This window comes from Pongo pygmaeus, chromosome 11 (assembly GCF_028885625.2).
Source record: "Pongo pygmaeus isolate AG05252 chromosome 11, NHGRI_mPonPyg2-v2.0_pri, whole genome shotgun sequence".
NCBI classification, from domain to species: domain Eukaryota; kingdom Metazoa; phylum Chordata; class Mammalia; order Primates; family Hominidae; genus Pongo; species Pongo pygmaeus.
The window spans coordinates 103,493,266-103,516,254 of record NC_072384.2 but is presented as its reverse complement, the minus strand read 5'-3'; the positions used below and the strand labels follow the sequence as shown (position 1 = coordinate 103,516,254).

Genomic DNA, 22,989 nt, shown 5'->3' with positions numbered 1-22,989 from the left:
ATCAATAATAGAGAAAGACGGCCAGGTGTGGTGGCTCATGCCTGTAATCCCAGCACTTTGGTAGGCCAAGGCAGGTAGATCACTTGAGGCCAGGAGTTTGAGACCAGCCTGGCCAAAATGGCAAACTCTCGTCTCTACTGAAGATACAAAAATTAGCCCAGCATGGTGGCACATGCCCGTAATCCCAGCCACTTGGGAGGCTGAGGCATGAGAATTGCTTGAACCTGAGAGGCAGAGGTTGCAGTGAGCCAAGATCGTGCCACTGTACTCCAGCCTGGGCATCATAGTGAGACTCTGTCTCTCTCTCTCTCTCATACACACACAGACACATAATAATAACAATAATAATAATGAAAGACTTTTACACTTATTTTGTCATTGAGAAAGGTCTAATGTCAGTGTGTACATTTAAACAATTAATGGCCTAGTTATGTCAAAGTTACCAGATTCCTTTATTTTATATATTATCAAAAATATGTATTACTTCATCAAAATAAGCTTCTCAAAACTATTCTTTTTTAAAATTTTTAATTAATTTTTTATTTGTTTGTAGAGATGAGATCTCACTATATTGCCCAGGCTGGTGAAGTCCTGGGCTCAAGCAATCCTCCCACCTCAGCCTCCCAAAGTGCTGGGATTACAGGTGTGAGCCAATACACCTGGCTCAAAATTATTCTTAATTTTGCTAACCAGACATACAGGTTTGGAGATTTTCTTTTCTAGAATTTACAGTACTGTTAATGCCAATCATAAGGATAAGAAGAAAGTAAACTAAAGTTTTGATGAAAAGAAAGTAATTTTAAAATATTTTAAGACTTTCAAAAAATAATATTTAACAAGAGAATGATAAAAAGTAATGTAGAAAACAAGGAGAGCATAAACCCCTTGAAGGCAGGAATTGCATTTTGTTCGCCATTAAATTTGCATCACCTACCATCCTTCCCAGTGTATAATAAATATTAACCAAATAGTAATTAAATCAGTGAATGAATAAATGTCTTTTAAAAGTGTTTATACATCCAAGTGGGGCAAAAATCCCCTGTGGTTTGTTGCAATTACTTTCTCAAGTGCAATCTACTTTTTAATGGTGATTCCACCTTTTTTTTTTTTTTCTGAGACAGGGTTTCACTCTGTTGCCCACGCTGGAGTGCAGTGGTGCAACCTCAGCTCACTGCAACCTCTGCCTCCTGGGCTCAGGCAATCCTCCCACCTTAGCCTCCTAAGTAGCTGAGACTACAGGAACATACCATCATGCTTAACTAATTTTTGTATTTTTAGTAGAGACAGGGTTTCAACATGTTGCCCAGGCTGGTCTCAAACTCCTGGCCTCAAGTGCTCCACCCACCTCAGCCTCCCAAAGTGCTGAGATTACAGGAGTGAGTCACCATGCCCGGCTTGCCACCTTTTTTAATGGTCACTTTTCTTTTTTTTTTGAGATGGAGTCTCGCTCTGTTGCCAGGCTGGAAGTGCAGTGGCACAATCTCAGTTCACTGCAACCTGTACCTCCTGGGTTCAAGCAATTCTCCTGCCTCAGCCTCCCAAGTAGCTGGGACTACAGGCATGCGCCACCACACCCAGCTAATTTGTTGTTCTTGTTTTTTGAGACAGAGTCTCGCTCTGTCACCAGGCTGGAGTGCAGTGGCACAATCTTGGCTCACTGCAACCTCCACCTTCCTGGTTTAAGCAATTCTCCTGCCTCAGCCTCCGCCTCCAGAGTAGCTGGGACTACAGGCATGCGCCACCACACCCAGCTAATTTTTTTTTGTATTTTTAGTAGAGACGAGGTTTTACCATGTTGGCCAGGATGGTCTCGATCTTTTGACCTCGTGATCTGCCCACCTCAGCCTCCCAAAGTGCTGGGACTACAGGTGTGAGTCACTGCGCCTGGCCCACACCTGGCTAATTTTTGTATTTTTAGTAGAGACGGGGTTTCACCATGTTGGCCGAGATGGTCTGGCTGTCTTGACCTCGTGATCTGCCCGCGTTGGCCTTCCAAAGTGCTGGGATTACAGGCGTGAGCCACCACGCCCGGCCTAATGGTTGCTTTTCTAGGGTATATTTATTGGAGTGATAAAAGATAAGCCTCATACAAAGTACTAGTGGCTTTGGCATGCTTGTTTTGCAGTTACATTTGCAGATGTATTTTCCGAAGCACTACTACCTTACCATCTGATTTTTACATATGATTTTCACTCTAATAGAATAATATATAAAACTGGTACATGATTAAAAAACATATATTAATCAAGATTTTGATGTTTTAGATAAAAATAGATCTTGAAATAGAAATATCTTTTTGTAACTAAATATGGATCTAGTTCATATTCTACACTGTAGTACAGAGTCTTGCTCGGTCACCCAGGCTGGAGTGCAGCGGCGTGATATCAGCTCACTGCAACCACCAATTCCCAGGTTCAATTGATTCTTTTGCCTCAGCCTCCCGAGTAGCTGGGATTACTGGAATATGCCACCACACCTGGCTAATTTTTGTATTTTTAGTAGAGATGGGGTTTCACCACGTTGGCCAGGCTGGTCTCGAACTCCTGACCTCAAGTGATCCACTCCCCTTGGTCCCCCAAAGTGCAGGGATTACAGGCGTGAGCCACCATGCCCAGCCATAATAACATTAATTTAACGACACTTTTTTTTGTTAAAATAATATGCTGAAAAAAAGCATAAGGACTGAATAAATTTCAAATATTTATAAAACAGGTTTTTACGATCTTTAACAGGTTATTATAGCCACTGACTGTGTGACGGTAATTTCTTCCCTTGAAATAACCCCGACAGATCCCATATTGTTAGATTTCTCAGAAAATACCAACAGTGACTTAAAAAAATTTATAATGCTTAATTTAACTATGTAATAACACAAATTATTTGGAAGAATCAGTAAGTTACTGGAGTATAACTACAAAGTTTTCCTAAGAGTGAGAGTTAGATTTATGATATCTGAATATTCAATAATTGATAAATCATTAGCAAGTAAATTTAACTATAGGAAACTCACTGAGAATAAGCACACTATATGGGGATATTTGTAGTTACAAATAAAAAATGATGCTTTTACAAAAGAACAACTGACATAGTTATGATGAGTATTTGTTAAAACTAAAGTAGTTTTATTGTTTGAGCCTATATTTTATTCTTTTGCAAAGGCTCCTATGTATTGAAAATCTAAGTTGTGGTCTTGAATCTAGATTTGGAAGAAATGAACTTTCTTATTCCTATAGAGTGGTAGATAGAATTGCCAAAGGTGGGCTTTCAATAATAACATAAACATCATTCTTGAATAATAGCTTTATCCTGTTTTTATTTACCACCTTTTGAAAAATCAAATTTGGTTTTTAATTTGTTTATCCCTAATGGTGACTTCTCAATCAGTTGGAATGAAGGAGAACCAAAGTAATCCCCAACAGCATGAGAAATGAAATTACTGATGCTAGGTTTTACCTCAGCAGGCTTGCCAACACCCACTACAATCAATTTGCCATCTTCTAAACCTACAAGAATATGGCTGTATTCTTTGGTTACACAAACACAATGGATAGGCAGTCGCATGGCTAATGGGTTGATGCTGAGATTCAAGCTAGAAAAGAAATAAAAAATACAGACATAATTACATGGATTTATAATGAATTCACAGAATTTTATATCTGGAAAATAAATTAATGCTCATCTAGTTCTGCATTCTAATTTTACAGACGTGGGAACTTGTGTCCAGAAAGTCTAAGTGACTCACACAAGGGCCTGTATTTACAGCATTACTTAAGATACTTGATAAATGGATTTTTCCTCTATTTTTGACATCTATTTTTCTTCTAACCATATATAATCAAACAAAATATTAATAAAGCAACCATGAACCTAAAATATAAAAATTTTCTTGACTTCCTAGAGAATCTTACTCTTTTTTCAATTTTCCAACCCATTCTATTATTACTTTAGTTTTTACATCTTATTATTACATTCATCATTTATCTAAGGTAAATAGTCTTTACGTTCCCTTTAGAGAGATTAGAGGGAAGGTGAGAGACAAAGTAAGGAACACAACAGTTAGATAGGATTCTATATGGATACTAACTAGATTTTTATCCTTAGTGTTCTTCCTAAAACAGATAGAAATAAAGTTCCTATACTAGTCACCGTTCTCTGAGCCTCAGACTCTCAGTGGGCATTTGTTCTAGTCTTGCTCTGATCTTATCCCTGAAATGCAGCACAGTACACACCATGTTCATTGCTGTTCCTACGTCTTTGTGCTTTATTTCCTCACATATTGCCTACCTCCATCTCCAAAAGAAGGCCCTCCCTGTCTTTTCATGTCCATTTAATTCCTACTAATCCTTCATCAAGACTCCTCTGACTACTCAGATCCATGCTAATCCTTAATGTCTTTAAAACTCATCTTACACATGCAACTGGGACCATATAATTTAGCTCTTAAACTGTTCACAACAGTACACAAATATTGATATTTTCCCAACTAGTCTTTTTTTTTTTTTTTGAGACAGAGTCTCGCTCTGTCACCCAGGCTGGAGTGCAGTGGTGTGATCTCAGTCACTGCAACCTCTGCCTCCTGAGTTCAAGCAATTCTCCTGCCTCAGGCTCCTGAGTATCTGGGGACTACAGGTGCCCGCCACCACACTCGGCTAATTTTTGTACTTTTAGTAGAAATGGGGTTTCACTATGTTGGCCAGGCTGGTCTTGAACTCCTGACCTCAAAAGATCCAGCTACCTCAGCCTCCCAAAGTGCTGGGATTACAGGCGTGAGCCACCACGCCCAGCCTCCAACTAGTCTTAAACCCCTTAAAAACCATTATTATGAGTAAGCATCACAGTATTGAGCACCTAGGCACTCTTATTAAATGCTTTTTGCCTTGTTGATTCATAAATGAGTGGTGGGTAAGAAGCCCGGAAATCTCGGGCCAGGTGCAGTGGCTCATGCCTGTAATCCCAGCACTTAGGGAAGGCTGAGGTGGGTGGATCACTTGAGGTCAGGAATTTGACACCAGCCTGGCCAACATGGTGGAACCTCGTCTCTACTAAAAATACAAAAATTAGCTGGGCATGATGGCATGCACATATATTCCCAGCTAACGTGGAGGCTGAGGCAGGAGAATCACTTGAACCTGGAGGCAAAGGCTGCAGTGAGCCAATATCATGCCACTGCACTCCAGCCTGGGTGACAGAGCAAGACTAGGTCTCAAAAAACAAAACAAAACAAAAACACATATCCACTACTCCAGTATCTCTCTCCTTCACTAGATTAAATGACAACAGATCCCGATACCAATTTTATACACACACATGCTTAAATATGTTAAATATACTCTACTTTATTTTACCACAGTTGAGAAAAACTTTATAAAATTTCAAACCATCATTTGGACAAATTTCCAAATCCATAATACAGACTTGGTACTATGAACATTTTTTTCTAGCTCTACATATTTAAAACATTTCTTTTGAGACAGGGTCTTGCTCTGTTGTCCAGGCTGGAGTGCAGTGGTATGATCATAGCTTACTGTAGCCTTCACCTGGGCTCAAGCAATCCTCCCACCTCAGCCTCCCAAGTAGCTGGGAACACAGGAACATGCTACCATGCTCAGCTAATTTTTAAAGTTTTTATTTTTAGTAGAGATGAGGTCTTGCTATGTGCCCAGGTTGGTCTTAAACTCCTGGGCTCAAGCATTCCTCCCTCTTTGACCTCCCAAAGTGCTGGATTACAGGCAGGAGCCACCATGCCCAGCTTAAAAAATTTTCTAACTGTGGTAAAATATATATAATGTAAAATTTTCTACATATTAAAAAAATGTATATATATATTTCCTTTATGAATCCAGGAATACTTTAGCTTCTCTAATTTTTTATACTTGCTAAAAGAGAAATTTTTATAATAAATGATAAACCAAAAGATTAAAAATCTTAGATTCCTGATTTTCACTCTAGACTAGAAGTACTGCCACCTTTTCTTAAGTGATACTTCATTAGTTTTTATTACTTACCTGTGGAGATCTCTTATAGACAGGAATCCTTGTAAGCTGCCTGTGACAATGTGTTCTCCAATTATACATATATCTGATACCTGTTCCTTCAGGATTTGAGACCCTAGATACTTGCCATTTATAGAAAACAGATGTAATGCATTCTTATCCTGAAAAGAATTAAGGAAAATTTAACAATTTCAAATAAAAACTGAGTTTTTATATTACTAGTTAAAACTAGTAATATATACAGAATAATTATTTGGCTTAACATTTTGGGATAAAAATATGGCTATATTTAAAGACCAAGTGTGTAGACAATATTATTAAAGTGATTTCAAATCAGATTGCCAAGTAAATATTAAATGAGAAATCTCACTCTCTCCAAAGAAGAATTAAAATCTCATTCAGCCCTCCTCAAAACTCTACATTCTTAAAACAAAAGAAAAAAATTCTTTTTCTTTTGAGATGGAGCTTCGCTCTGTCACCCAGGCTGGAGTGCAGTGGCACAACCTTGGCTCACTGAAAGCTCTGCCTCCCAGGTTCACGCCATTCTCCTGCCTCAGCCTCCCAAGTAGCTGGGACTACAGGTGCCCGACACCATGCCTGGCTTATCTTTTTTTGTATTTTTAGTAGAGATGGGGTTTCACTGTGTTAGTCAGGATGGTCTCGATCTCCTGACCTCGTGATCCGCCCACCTCAGCCTCCCAAAGTGCTGGGATTACAGGCGTGAGCCACTGGCCCGGACTTTTTTTTTTTTTTTAGTTCAAGTCTTGTTCTATTGCCCAGGCTGGAGTGCAGTGGCATAATCTTGGCTCACTGCAATGTCTGCCTCCTGGGTTCAAGCAATTCTCCTGTCTCAGCCTCCCTAGTAGCTGGAGACTACAGGCATGCACCACCATGCCCGGCTAATTTTTGTATTTTTAGTAGAGATGGGGTTTCACCATTTTGGCCAGGCTGGTCTGGAACTCCTGACCTCAGGTGATCCACCCGCCTCAGCCTCCCAAAGTGCTGGGATTACAGGCGTGAGCCACCATTCCCGGCCCCCCAAAATTCTTAATATTGCAAAAGCTTAGGCTGGGCATGGTGGCTCATGTCTGTAATCCCAGTGCTTTGGGAGTCCAAAGCAGGAGGATCGCTTGAGCCCAGGGGTTTGAGACCAGCCTAGGCAACATAGGGAGACCTCGTCTCTACCAAAAATTAAAAAAAATCTAGCCAGGTGTGGTGGCACATGCCAGTAGTCCCAGCTACTGAGGGGGCTGAGGCAGAAGTATCACTTAAGCCCAGGAGTTTGAGGCCAAAGTGAGCTATAATTGTATCACTGATCGCGCCACTGCACTCCAGCTTGGGCAACAGAGTGAGACCCTGTCTCAAAAAAAAAAAAAAAAAAAAAAATATATATATATATATATACACACATACACATACACACACACATATATATTAATTAAATAAATAAATAGTGATGTCACTGACAGGAAACAAACATAAACTTGAGGGCTTGTTTATTTATACCCTGCCTTATGCAAAAGGAATTTCAGTTGGCTATCATTTCCAGTTTCCACTTAAGCTTAAAAAATCCTACATAATCAGAAATTATTTTGAAATCATATATTACACAAGTCAATAGAAATCTCAATAATAAAATACTAATGTGAGGCTACGATTGTGGTAGAAGTCCATCTAATGTTAAGAAACGAACAACTGAATGATGAAAGAAAAACATCCTCTTTAAAATATGGTGTTCTTTCTTTCTTCAATAAACCTCATCTATAATGTGGGGAGGGAAAGATACGCTATTGGGAGTCTACCCCTATTGCATGAAAGGTCATATACCTTGAGGGTGGTCTTTTCTTCAATGCTGGAGTAGACAACAATATGTCCTTCCCAAGATATAGCCAAATTAGGAATGGTCAGGAACAGAGAACTCTCACAAGGTGGTCGTAAAGTCCTCATGTACTGACCTTTCTGAATGGTATGTATAATCACCGTTCCATCCTACACACAGGATATATCAGAAAATGAAAAAGACAAAGAAAAAGAACAGCAAAAAAGAATAAAAGTAGAGTGGGCCAGATAAAGACATGTGGGAAGGGAACCAAGAAAATGATTATTCCATCAAGGATACATGCACCTTAGGAAAAATTCCAACTTCGAAATTTCAAATAGTATTTTATTTCCTAGAATGTCCTCTTCCCTTAAATAATAAAATGAATAAAATCCCAAAATGGCATTCAGTGTTTTCTTTATTTTGCAAAGTCTATTCTACTTTTGCAAAGTCCTATACAAATATGGTATAACATTTCTATACTCTTATCAATTCCTCTGAAAAACTTTTTAGTTATAAATGTTGGTAATACATTTGTAGACAAAATAAATAGTATTTCTTAAAGGTGAAATCTTACCCTTGATCCTGACACTGCCATGTCTAGCTCAGTGCTGATGCCAACACTCAATACCTCATCGGTGTGTCCATAAAGAATCTGAAAAGGTTTAGATGCTAAGCCCACAGGAACACCTCCCTAATAATAAAAGAGAAAAGCAAAGGTAAAGGTGGTTTCTTGTTTCCTGTTTTTCACAAGGTTTATATTGCATTTAAACCTTCTAATCACAAACTAACATTGCAACTAGTTACAATCACTGAGTCTATTCATAGTAGTACTCATTCTTACATTTCTACTTGGATTTCTGAATTATTCTCCATCTCAAAAACTTAACTAAGCTGAAAACCTTAACATAAATTGTTGCAATGTTGACAGTCTTGGATTAATTTTTCCAAGTATGTTATTTCCCCTTTTAATCTACAGATTTATTCTTCCTTAACTTCAAATAAACTTTTTGTGTTATATTTCTGAATAACTTTATTTTTTTGAGACAGGGTCTCTCATTCTGTTACCCAGGCTGGAGTGCAGTGGCATGAACACGGCTCACTGTAGCCTCGACCTTCTGGACTCAAGTGATCCTCCTACCTTAGCCTCCCTGAGTAGCTGGGACCACAGGCATGTACCACCATGCTTGGCTAATTTTTAAAATTTTTTTGTAGAGATGAGGGTCTTGCCATGTTGCCCAGGCTGGTCTTGAACTCTGGGGCTCAAGTACTCCTTCTGCCTCAGCCTTCCAAAGTGCTGGGATTATAGGTATTGGCCACCATGCCCGGCTGAATAATTTTTCCATTTACTGGGATCACTGCTTCAGGGACATCAATTATATTTATGCTGACTGTCTTTGATTTTTATAGCTATCATTCTTTCTCTAACTGCTTTAAAGTTACCTTTCTATTGACATTCACTTTGATTACATCTTTTTTTCCAGGCCACTAATTTGATTTGCAGCCACATCAAATCTCTTTCTTGTAGTTTCTGCTTCAGGTTTATTTGTGTTTGTAATGGTATTTTTTTAATATGTCTTGGCTGCAGCCCTTTGAAAAAACATTTGTGGTACACAGTAGGTATATATATTTATGGGGTATGTAATGGTACTGGTTTTAATCTCAACTTGATTCTTCTGCAACCTTTGTTTTCACCTTATAATGCTATTTTATCATTTCATGTTTGATCTTCCATTTTATTGAACTTCCATTCTTATGTTTTCCTAATAACACAATTGTATTGCAAAAAATTGCTCTCTGAGTCATCTTCCAGAAGAAAGACTCTTCCTTCATGTCTTTAGCATGCTTTGTCTTTAGCATACACATAGTTGTATGTTATTTGTTTTATTTGAATAGTTGCTATTTGTATTTGTGATTATCCCAGACAACTCTGCTCACACCTTCCACCTGTTCCATGTAGTGTTCATTAATTCCCCTTGACACTCTGCTACCTGTGACAAATTTGTCTTTCCCTGTGAGTATCAGTCTGAGTGTGTAGTTCACTATATTTAACTTTTAAAACTCAGGTAATTCCTATATTATGGAAATAATTCCAGTTCAAGAGAAAGAAGAGCCCTTCCTAAATTTATTTGGTAAAGATTGCATATCCCCATACTAAACATGATAAAGACAGAACAAAAAGATCTATTTTACTTAAGAGTAATCATTAAAGTACTAGCTAATAAGATACATCAGTAAAGTGTAATAACAATATACCATAAACTATGTGGGTTTATTATAAAAATTCAAGGATGGTTCAAACCTAGGAAAGTTCTCAACATAATACATCAAGAAAAAGTAAGAGAAAGATTATAAATAAGATAAACTGGGAAAAACAGCTGTAAAGAACATTATTGGAAATACAAAATTAGAACATGGACTGTGGATTAGCTAATGGTATTGTATAAATGTTAAGCATTCTGATTTTGGTAACTTCACTGGGTTTATGTACAAGATTGTCTTTGTTCTTAGAAAATACACACTGACCTATTTAGGGGTAAAGGAACATGATATCTCCAACTTACAAATGGTTAAAAAAAAATAAGATGCTGTAAGAAGGAGATACTAAAAGAGACTGCTAAGACACAGGATACAAAATATACTATTTTTGCAAATTTTTTACAAGTTTGAAATTTCATTAAAACTATAAAGTTACCAAAAGAAAAAAATAATAGAAGGAAGCTAAATACTTATATGTGAAAAACACAACTAGTGAAACCTAACAGCAAACACTATACTAAATGGTAACATTGGGAAGGCATTTTCATCAAAATTAGATATAAGGCGGGGATGCTCATTATAATTTTGCTTACCTTATTGTATTAGCTAATAATATAAGAAAATGAAATAATTAGTATATTAGAAAAGATAAAGCAAATCACTTTTATTTTCAGATCACATGATTGTATTATCTACCTTATTTTCAGAAAATCCAAGAAATACTAATAACTATGAGAGTCGATAAGAGGATCTGGCAAAGTAATTCGATATAATTGTATAGAAATCAGTCAAATCACCATATAGCTTTTCTTTATATTGACAATAATCAGATACAAAAATGATTTTTAAAACCCCACTAAAAATAGTAATAAAAAAATGATAATTTGAAGTATCACAAGGTATCAGATCTAAATGAAAAAGAAAGAAAGTTTATCAAAGGACATAAAAAGGACCTGAAACAAACATGAAAAGACACTTCCTATTTCTGTAAATAAATAACTATAAAAATATACCAAATTATTGGGAGGCCGAGGTGGGCAGAACGCTTGAGCCTAGGAGTTCGAGACCAGCCTGGGTAACATGGCAGAGACAATCCTTTTCTCTCTACTAAAAATACAAAAACTAGCCAGGCGTGGTGGTGCATGCCTGGAGTCCCAGCTACTTGGGAGGTTGAGAAGCGAGGATTGCTTGAGCCTGGGAGGTCAAGGTTGCAGTGAGCTATGATTGTGCCACTGCACTCCAGCATGGACGACAGAGTGTGACCTTGCCTCAAAAAAAAAAAAAACAAAAAAAACCAAAAAAAACCCCAAACCAAATTAACATATAAATTAAATACAATTTCAGTAAGACTAAAATGGAGTTTTTTTTTTTTTTTTTTTAAAAAGGGGTATGGGGCCGGGTGTGGTGGCTCACACCTGTAATCCCAGCACTTTGGGAGGCTGAGGCAGGCAGATCATGAGGTCAAGAGTTCGAGACCGTCCTGGCCAAGATGGTGAAACCCTGTCTCTACTAAAAATACAAAAATTAGTTGGGCGTGGTGGCGCACACTGGTAGTCCCAGCTATTCAGGAGACTGAGGCAGGAGAATCGCTTGAACCCAGGAGGTGGAGGTTGCAGTGAGCCAAGGTTGCGCCACTGCACTCTAGCTGGGCACAGGACAGAGCAAGACTCTATCTCAAAAAAACAAAAAACAAAAGAGGGTATGGCTAAAACGTAAGTTCATATGTAAGAATAAATACCTATACAAGACTAGATGAGAACATTACACTTCAAGTGTAATGCTTCCTATTCAGAAGTAAACAAAGTCTTATCCAATGTAGATAAATAAATTACCAATAAATTAAAGATTGTAATATAAGAAAACAAAAAAAATTAGAAGAAAACAATTATTTTTTTGAGATAGGATCTTGCTCAGTCACCCAGGCTGGAGTGCGGTGGCAGGATCTCAGCTCACTGCAGTATCTGCTTCCCTGGCTCAAGCAATCCTTCCACCTCAGCCTCCCACGTATTATAGCTAGGACTACAAGCATGTCCCATGCTCAGCTGGGTTTTTTAAATGGAAGAAAATTTCTAGATACTTTTTATAAATTTGGAGTGGGAGAAAGCCTGTGAAGACAATGTAGAAAACATAGAAGCTGACCGGGCGCAGTGGCTCACACCTATAATCCCAGCACTTTGGGAGGCCAAGGCAGGTGGATCACTGAAGGTCAGGAGTTCGAGACCAGCCTGGCCAACATGGTGAAACCCCATTTCTGCTAAAAATACAAAAAAAAAAAAAAGCCAGGCATGGTGGCATGTGCCTGTAATCCCAGTTACATGGGAGGCTGAGACAGGAGAATTGCTTGAACCTGGGAGGCGGAGGCTGCAGTGAGCCGAGATCATGCCATCTCAAAAAAAAAAAAAAAAAAAAGAAAAGAAAACAGAAGCTATTTAACAAAAGTGATACTTCCTGGACCAATATTATTATGAGAATGCAATCAGGTTGATGAAAACTATAAATCTATCATTTCTAGTAGTCCCACAAGAAAGAAAGTAGAAATGTTACTATGCTAAAAGACAATAAAATAATTACTGTTTTCCTAGGAAAGGTAAGAAGGAAGAATCTTTGGAAAGCAATAGGGAATAAGGTAATGAATCAGACAGTAAACCTAGGAAAAAATGTGGTGATTTGAACAGGACAAAATGTGGATAAAAAGAATACAAAGGAGCTCAGCCACTGCCAGAAAACAATTCGATGTCCTAGTAGAACATTTTGCTAGTATTCTCAGGGTGAATCTCTGATCTAAATCAAGAACATTTAAATGTGTGACTACCTGTTGTGTTATTTGCCATATCATACATGTAGTATCTCTGGAACCAGAAATCAAATGTATTCCACAGTAATCTGTAGCTAAGCAAGTCACAATATCTGTAAGAAAAGGAATTAAATAAAATGAAATGCCTCGTTTTGCTAAAATAGAACTTTAAGAGCAATTTTTGTTAATGTTCAAACTATTCCTAAATCAGTTATGCCAACAGGGAGGAATGTAGACATGGTACTGGAAAAGCATTGGGGAAGAGAGACACAGGAAAGCAGCAGTGTCAAAATTACCTCGGAGAGCTTTCTTTGAAATCCCCCTTCTCTGAGCATGAGAAGTCGACATGCGGTGTGGGGAATGACTACCACAATCTTGGGAGGAGGTTAGATAGTTTGAGATAGATCCCCAGGTAATTTTCATATGCTACTTTGCTTTCTCATCCCCATTCACCTTCTACTCCCATTGGGAATTAGAATCCTATAGAATATATGTCCTTAGAAAAACTGCACCTACTACACTAAAAATTCACAATACAAATATATTTTTCCTAAACTGCAGAGGTAAGTGTTATCTTAGGATTGACTAGTACAGAATTAGCAGCAGACTCCATTTTCCTTCCCTAACAGGTTTATTAGAAAAAAACCTACTCGATGTTTTATTCTTATATTGAAGACTAATACACTAAGAAGTAGCACGTTAAAACTACATTCAACAATTTCATCACTCTTATGTTTAACTGTTAACAAAGTAATAGAGCAGTTGATGTCTTATTTAATGACAGCAGATTTTATTACCATTTTGTCTTAAAATTCTTACTTTTATCATTCATTAAAAAAAAAAAAACTTAGCCTAACATTTTCCAGATACTATGAAGCTGTATTTATGTGGTGCTTTATTATACCCAAAATACATGAGACACTCCTATAGAAAGTATATATTTATAATCCTACACAATAAAAAAGTTCACTCAGCCTCAAAGGTAAAATTTAATGCTCATTACAAGGAGCATGTACTACTTTTATACTTAAGAAAAAAAATTTTTTGAGCATTTTTGGAAAAAAAGCTAATGCTTACCCATATGCCGGATGATGTGTGAGATAATTTTGCCTTTTGTAAGTGACATCACTTGAATGCTATTATCCCAGTATCCAGCGCTGAAGAGCAACTTTGCATCATGTGATACTACAAATAGCTTAGAAGTGATCTCTAGCCCGGGAGCAAAAGGACCATTCATACTGCGCTGAGTTCTGTAAACACAATTAAATATCAGACTTTTCCTTACAAGATCATGTATACTGATGTGAACTATTCTTTTTAAACCTCTCTAAAAAAGAAATAAAAAATTAGTCCCAAATGTCCTACTTGATATGTCTATTAATAAACGATAGACTTTCAGAAAATACGTTATCTCACTGTAATATTTTTCATAAATTAAGAATATACATAACAATCTCAAGTGGTAAGCAAAAAAAGGTGAGATCAGTGAAGGTGTGAAGAAAGCTTAAATCTTGGATTTCAGAGACAATTTAATAAAATTGGCAATTTTGTAAATGGCAGCCTTAAAGTTTAAAGATAAGACAGGATATGCCAGGACCAGGAATATCAGAAATAAACTTAAACCAGGGATGTCCTACACAAGGTGATGCATAGGAGATAAATCAGGCAGATAAGTGTGTATCTAACAACACTTATGATGACTGTTTTCCATTTGAACCAAAGCAAGCATGCTGGTTTTATCAGCTTCCAAGTGCAATACCTGTGAGCTTAGCCAATCCAGATTCTGCAGAAAGACAAGTGATTGCAACTCAGTGTGTATATAGAAAATGAGGGCTAATTCTCATACTCTAGCTATAAAACTTTATTGTTCAATATTAATTTGCTGAGAATATGCTTCTTGCAAAACATAACAGTACTATGTGGGATAAGAAAGAAAAAAAAACATTTTCCTTAATCTCATGAAGTTGTATTCTAGTTGAGGAAGACAAAGATACAGTGATAACAATTATATCATTTTAAATAGTTTTCAAATATATGGTGTAATTTGATCCTCAACACGGAGTGTGATTTTTGAATTTTATTTTAATTTTAGTTTTTTTGAGGTGGAGTCTTGCTCTGTTGTCCAGGCTGAAGTGCAGTGGTGCAATCTCAGCTCACTGCAACCTCTGTCTCCTGGGTTCAAGCGATCCTCCTGCCTCGGCCTCCCGAGTAGCTTGGATTACAGGTTCCCACTACCATGTCTGGCTAATTTTTGTATTTGTATTTTTATTTTATTTTTTTGAGATGGAGTCTTGCTCTGTTGCCCAGGCTGGAGTGCAGTGGGCGTGATCTCGGCTCACTGCAAGCTCCACCTCCCGGGTTCACGCCATTCTCCTGCCTCAGCCTCCCGAGTAGCTGGGACTACTGGCGCCCGCCACCATGCCTGGCTAATTTTTTTGTATTTTTAGTAGAGATGGGGTTTCACTGTGTTAGCCAAGATGGTCTCTATCTCCTGACCTCGTGATCCGCCCGCTTCTGCCTCCCAAAGTGCTGGGATTACAGGCGTGAGCCACTGCGCCTGGCCAATTTTTGTATTTTTAGTAGAGATGGGGTTTTGCCATGTTGGCCAGGCTGGTCTTGAACTCCTGACCTCAGGTGGTCCGCCTGCCTCAGCTTCCCAAGTTCTGGGATTACAGGCGTGAGCCACTGTGCCCAGCCATGAATGTGATTTAACTAGAAAAAAATATAAGCAAACAGGACAACTCCAGTGTAAGGGAAACACCACTTTAAGTGAGAACATAACTTTTGGAGATTAAAACACATAGGTCTTATTTTTACATAATAAAGTAGAATAAAATTACAAGGAAGTCTATTATTCCTAATGTAATTGCATTTCTATAACTCATATTATGGAAACTAAGTTTTGTATTTAAACCAATATAAATTCAGGACATAACTTAAAAATAAGGGAAGGTTGGGGAGGGGAGGGAATGGAGGGAGGAAGGAAGAAGAGATAATCTGGATCTCAAAACATTACTTTCTGGGCCAGGCGGCCTATAATCCCAGCACTTTGGGAGGCTGAGGTGGGCGGATCACTTGAGGTCAAAGGTTCGAGACCAGCCTGGCCAACATGGTGAAACTCAATTTCTACTAAAAACAAAAATTAGCCAGATAATCCCTTGAGCTCGGGAGGCAGAGGTTTCAGTGAGTGGGGATTGCACCACTGCACCGCAGAGCAAGACCTTGTCTCAAAAAAAAAAAAAAAAAAAAAAAAAAAAATTTCTTTCAGAATAAATGAATCAATTAATCTAGTTTTTTTCCTGGCAATAAGGTATCTGGTATAGCTATTTTGCTTTAAATATTCATTTACTTACTTTGGATTTGTCACAGTTTGATCCCTGATGAATGTAAAGTAATTAGAAATGTTTCTGTCATAAGGCAACCATCCATGGGTTCCAATAACGTAATTCATGCTTATTGTTATCTGGAAAAGAACATATGAAGACTCAAATTAAATGAAATATTAAGGAAAGCAGCCCAGAATAACCAGATGCTCACATGACATTGGCATTTATCACTTACGGAACACTGTCAGACTGTGTACTTCAAACATGAAACTCATTAAGCACATCTTAAGATAATTCACACAGAACAAGCTCTTTGTTTATCTTTTATTTTTGGAGCCAGGGTTTCACTCTGTTGCCCAGGCTGGAGCGCAGTGACATGATCTCAGCACATTGCAACCTTCAGGCATGCGCCACTATGCCTGGCTAATTTTTGTATTCTTTGTATTTTTTGTAGAGACATGGTTTCACCATGTTGCCCAAGCTAGTCTCCAACTCCTGGGCTTAAGTGAGCCTCCTACCTTGGCCTCCCAAAGCGTTGGGATGACAGGTGTGAGTCACCACACCTGGCCTTGTTTATCTTATTGTAAGAAAACTTGTCCAATGTTTTTTTTTTTTGAGATAGAGTCTTGCTCTGTCACCCAGGCTGGAGTGCAGTGGCATGATCTCAGCTCACTACAACCTCCCGGGCGCAAGCAATCCTCCGACCTCAGCCTCTTGAGTAGCTGGGACCACAGGCATGCACCACCATGCCTGGCTAATTTTTTGTATTTTTAGTGGAGATGGGGTTTTGCCATGTTGCCCAGGCTGGTCTCGAACTCCTAAGCTCAAGCAATCCACCCACAGCCTCCCAAGTTCTGGGATTACAGGTGTGAGCCACTGCGCTCGGCCCAATTTATCTTTCTTTAGGAAGATTATTTTTTCTCATGATTTCTCAAAGTTTATTAGCACTTATCAGCTGGCAGCTGGAAGAAATTCAGGGACCAGTCTTACCATAAAAATATAATATATATCATTTAGAACATAAACCAGAAGGAGACTTTACAATGAATGCAATGAACTGTTAAGGTCTCCCTGTAGTGACAGTCATAGTGAGTAAGTTCTCCTCTCTTCAAAATGAAAAGCTTTTATCTTCTTGATTATAAAAGTTAACAAGCAACCCCCGACAAACGAAATTCTGGTAACTTTAAAAAACACAGGCACTTTTTGAGGCTCAGGTGGGAGGATCACTTGAGCTCAGGAGTTTGAGACCCACCTGGGCAACATGGCAAAACCTGATCTCTACAAAAAATACAAAAATTAGCTGGCCATGATGGTGTGTACCTGTAGTCCCAGCTACTCAGGAGGCCGAGGTGGAAGGGTCACCTGAGCCCAGGAGGTCAAGGCTGCAGTGAGCTGTGATTGGCACTCCAGCCTGGGTGACAGAGTGAGACTCTGTCTCAAAAAAAAAAAAATATATATATACATATATATATACACACATATATATATACATGTGTATATATATATATGTATATATATATATATATATATAAAGACTGAAATTCACAAGATTGCCACTGCTCAAAAAGTACTACTACTATTTTTGTATATCTTTTTATTTATTTATTTATTTTTATTTAGAAGGAGTCTCGCTCTTGTCACCCAGGCTGGAGTGCAGTGGCGTGATCTTGGCTCACTGCAACCTCCACCTCCTGCATTCAAGTGATTCTCCTGCCTTAGCCTCCCACGTAGCTGGAATTACAGGCACCTGCCTCCATGCCTCTCTAATTTTTTGTATTTTTAGTAGAGACAGGGTTTCACCATGTTGCCCAAGCCAGTCTTGAACTTCTGACCTCCAGTGGTCGACCTGCCTTGGCCTCCCAAAGTGCTGGGATTACAGACGTGGGCCACTGTGCCCAGCCTATTTTTGTATATCTTTTTAGATTTTATTTTCTGAGCAAATGTTTCCCAGGCTAGTCTTGAACTCCTGGGCTCAAGCAATCTGCTTGTCTCAGCCTCCCAAAGCGCTGGGATTACAGGCACGAACCACCGTGCACAGCCAAAAAGTGGCTTTTAAAAAATATTTATTTCCTCTTTTTTTCTAAGTTTTAATGAATATAGGCATAGCAGTGTGAAAAAGGTAAAAATCAACTTACCAGTAACTCAGGGCTGCCTTGAGACATAAAAGAACGATACTGATTTTTGGGGACGGTGGCCTTTAATAGTGGAATACCATCACTAATCCCCTATAAAATAAAAGAGGTTTAGTGGCTGGTTCTGCTCATCTTTATTAGGTACAAATTACTGAAAACCGTCTCTTTAAATAAGGATGAATCCTGTGATACATCATTTTACTCTCTTGAAACATCTAATCAATTAATTTAAAATGAAGGAAAGGAATTATATACCATGTATAGATGGCATACTTGAAATTTCTGAAACCCATCACCTTCTATTCAACTATTCTGCTTTTAAAAAGAGATGTAGATTTCAAAGAGCAGCAAAATTTAAAACAGCCAATGACTTAGGATCTATCCTAAGTTATACTGACATACATATAAAGTAGAAAATATGGATCATATAAGAACATGGTTCTCAAATAAGTCAAATGAGAAAAGTGGTCATAATTTATAGAAATTTCCTTTTGGGTCTAACTTTCAAAACACACTTCTAACCCATTAACCGGGGTACTCCCTGAAAGCCACAGTAGGACCAGAAAATAAAGACTGCGCTCAGAAAACATCTGCCATTATCTTATAACAATGTGAAAGAGAACAATAATTTGAACTCAGTTCCTTGATGTGACAATTGTTCACAAGTGATACCTAATATTTACTAGGTAAATTATAACATTATTGGGTATGTACTATGTATCAGGTGTTGTTCTAAGAACTTAATAGGGACTAAGTAACAAATTATAAAATTCATTATAATTTATAAAATTTTAAAAAGTCGGTGATTATCTTTTCTCTTCACGTTGTGAATTAATCCAGAGAAGAATGACTTGCATTTGAATAAGGCAAAATGAAAATGGTACCTGAAAAAAACCCATTTATTAAGCCCTTGCTTTCACTACTACCTCTACTTTCTTCACAATTTGAACACCTATGAAGAGATGACCTACAAAAGGCCTTCTCTTTTCATATTAATATATGGGGAAATACCTCTTATGAGGATGAAAAGGGATTAACAAGTTATTGGTACCCAAGGAAATCTATTGTGTTCTTTATACTGACCCAGATACTGAATGTGTCCTGGAGAAAGCTACTATGTGACTTGGTAGGTACAGAGAAGGGCAAATGTGTTGCTGCACCTGCAGATGGAACTTGGAACGTACTATATTACAAGAAAAGTCACAGATGATTAGATAAGATGAAAATAGTTCTATTGGCATTATAGAAGAAATATAGTATTGCATGTTCATCAGATTATGGGTCAAATAGGGTCTCGTGTTGTTTTACATGCAGTAAAGAGCTAAACATAGCAGGCCTGAGACTGCCACCATTGTTACAGAAAGGCCTACTTGCAAGACTGGCCTTTGGTTGGCATCTGGGACTTGGCTGGCGAACAGTTCATCCTTACACTGACATAAAACTTTCCCTCAAGGACAAGGGTGGCTCACTACACCTAGGGTGTTTGTGCAAATGGTATGGTTTATGCTAAACACTTGTTTTTCTTCTGGAGTCCGGAATTTTGGTATGTGCTAGGCAGAGGGGTGTGTATGCGACCAGCCTCCAATAAAAACCTTGGGCACTGGGTCTCTAATGAGCTTCTCTGATGACAAAAAAATGTGTTTCCACATTTCATTACTGAAAGAATTAAGTAGATCTTACGTGACTCCACTAGGAGATGTCTCTTGGATACTTGTGCCTGGCTTCCCCTGGACTTCACACCATGTGCCTTTTCCCTTCGCTGATGTTGCTTTGTATCCTTTCACTGTAATAAATCTTAGCCATGACTGCAACTACATGTTGAATTCCGTGAGTCTTTCTGGCAAATCACTGAACCTGGGGGTAGTCTTGGAGACTCCCAACACATCCTGGGAATTAGTCATAATTTCTGAGCATTGTTTTTATGTGTTCTGAGTTCTATGCAACTAACTTAGATACTTTTGGAAACAACCAAGTTTGTAGAGTTTGTATTGCAACCCTAAATAACTATTTCAGTAAACATGGATTTAGGAAAAGAGTGACAGATTAATTCTGAAGTGCTTTCACAAACACGTGAAAGCATGTACCAAAATACAGTGGTGTACCCCATAAAACTGTTTAATTATTACATCAATTAAAAAATACAGTGATGCTTACTACAATATTGTTCATTTGAGTAAAATGTATTATAAAGCTTTAACTGTTTTTTTTTTTTTGAGATGGAGTCTCGATGTGAGTGCAGTGGCGTGATCTTGGCTCACTGCAAGCTCCGCCTCCCGGATGCCATTCTCCTGCCTCAGCCTCCCGAGTAGCTGGGACTACAGGCGTCCACCACCACGCCCCGCTAATTTTTTGTATTTTTTAGTAGAGACGGGGTTTCACCATGTTAGCCAGGATGGTCTCCATCTCCTGACCTCGTGATCCACCGGTCTCAGCCTGCCGAAGTGCTGGGATTACAGGCGTGAGCCACCGTGCCCGGCCAAAGCTTTAACTGTTATAAAACTCATAAACATTTTTTACACTACATTATCAAAAAATTCTATTTTTTGATAATTCATTTTCCCATGGTATTGAATCTGAGAAACATGCTGCAGTGATACCGCAATGCAGGGCTTTACAAACTACAGCCTGTGGGACAAAGCCAGCCCACCACCTGTTTTGTAGGCGGTGGGTAAGCTAAGGATGGGTTTTATATTTTTAGATGATTACATTTTAAGTGGTTATATATATATCTACAGAATATCTTTGAGTTTGCCTTTTGGCCTGCAAAGCACAAAATATTTACCAGTTAGACCTATCTCACTGCTGCATACTTTTCAAATAACTTATTATTTGAAAAAAGAAAGAGTTTACCAACCTCTGCTGTATTGCAGAGACTGTTCAATGTATATTTTCAAACTAATCTTAGTAACTTTTTATTTTCAATTTTCTTTTTGTGAAGGGTTAATGCTATCTGTCCTAACCACATTCATAGGTATGAATGCATTTTATAATCACATTCTGAATTACTCAATTTAATATGTATATTTAAACATCTGAATTTTTTATTTAAACTCTTTCAATTACACCATTAACTACTCCTGTTTTACTAGACTACTCATTCTATCAATTAACAATGGACTTATTAGGATCTATTTTATATATGAGCAGACATTATAATTAAAAGCTATTAAATCATTATCTCCATCTACATATCATCTCGATTGTCACAAGAAACATTTTAAGTCAAATTATTTATTCTTCTTTGTCAGGAAAATGTGAAGTAGATGAAAGAAAGCCAAGAAAAACAGTTCAGACTACCACTCAGCAGCAAACAAAAGCTTCCAATAAAAATGTTTTAAAAATCCAACAACAGATTATTACAGTATAATTTACTATCTTGAATTAAATATTATAATCCTCATTTCCCATTAAATAATAAAAGAACTTTAAAATGTACAGAATTTAGAGAAAACTCTTTTTGATATTACCAAGTAGGATATTACCTCTATAAAAAATGACTTGAGTTCAGGAAGGTGTTGAAACAGGTTTAGGGTTGAAGTGTCTATTTTGGTTGGCTTCTGCACTGCTTCTTCTGCTGATAATCTTGGAGGGTGTGGTTCCTTCAGAATAATTTTAAGGAAAAACAATTTCATATCTATATTATTAATCTCTCACTATGTTCCTTCATATACACTAGGCTCTAGCTACAATGAATTACATACCATGCATTGTTGACAATTACAGGCATTGGCTCAGACTATTCTCTTAGCAGAGATACTACTTTTTTCATTTCTTTGGAAACCCCACTTCTACTTTAAAGTTTTTCTTACTGATCTCTCTCCTAAATTTTTAAGTCAGAATGTATTATTCTCTTTTATTATTTTTTCTTGGCAAATAATTTATATTTTAATTATAATTTATTTCTTTCTATATTGGATTACATATAGTTGTTTATGGTCTGTCTTCCCCAACTAGGTTATAAGTGCCTTAAAGCTAGAGAAGCCTTATTCATTTTTGGATTTCCATACTAGACCATTATCTTACACATGTTAGATGCTTGGTAAAATTAAATGTAGTATTCAAAATTCAGAATGTATAATTTGGATGAATCTTTAATTCCTTGACAAGATCAAAATGTCAACACTGGCTGGGCATGGTGGCTCACACCTGAAATCCTAGCAATTTGGGAGGCTGAGGTGGGCAGATCACTTGAGGTCAGAAGTTCAAGACCATACTGGCTAACATGGTGAAACCCTGTATCTACTAAAAATACAAAAATTGGTCAGGCGTAGTGGTGTGCACCTATAGTTCCAGCTACTTGAGACGCTGAGGTAGGAGAATTGCTTGAACCCACAAGATGGAAGTTGTAGTGAGCCAAGATCGTGCCACTGCACTCCAGCCTGGGTGACAGAGTAAGACTCCATCTCAAAAAAAAAAAAAAAAAAAAGAAAAAAAGAAAAAAGTCAATACTACCAGAATCAAATTATAGGTACTGCTGCATACTTTTCAAGTAAATTTTGTTCTTCCTCAACTTTCATGTCAGAAACACAGAACAGCATCATCTATAAATATGAAATAAATGGCAAGTAAAATGAACATTTCAAAGGCACAGTTAAAAGGCAAAACAGAATTCTAACTAAAGTAAACTCTTGCATCTCTACAAAAAAATATTGATTATAGGCAATAG

At 37.7% G+C, this 22,989-nt stretch overlaps 1 protein-coding gene across 6 annotated transcripts in view; it reads right to left on the bottom strand.

The window, feature by feature from the left end:
- The window catches only part of NBEAL1 (neurobeachin like 1), a 206,445-nt gene that overhangs the window by 8,099 nt on the left and 175,357 nt on the right, over window positions 1-22,989 (bottom strand). For 5 of the 6 annotated variants that reach the window (XM_063648349.1, XM_054479175.2, XM_054479177.2 and 2 more), the window contains 9 exons: window positions 21,806-21,922; window positions 18,327-18,416; window positions 16,219-16,328; window positions 13,943-14,115; window positions 12,884-12,978; window positions 8,390-8,506; window positions 7,821-7,982; window positions 6,006-6,154; window positions 3,454-3,589 (listed from right to left, as the gene is read on the bottom strand). In XM_063648349.1, the coding sequence (XP_063504419.1) occupies window positions 3,454-3,589; window positions 6,006-6,154; window positions 7,821-7,982; window positions 8,390-8,506; window positions 12,884-12,978; window positions 13,943-14,115; window positions 16,219-16,328; window positions 18,327-18,416; window positions 21,806-21,922 (1,149 nt within the window). Of the gene's footprint in view, window positions 1-3,453; window positions 3,590-6,005; window positions 6,155-7,820; window positions 7,983-8,389; window positions 8,507-12,883; window positions 12,979-13,942; window positions 14,116-16,218; window positions 16,329-18,326; window positions 18,417-20,667; window positions 21,923-22,989 lie in introns of those variants that run through there. The other variant, XM_063648352.1, reaches the window with a different exon arrangement.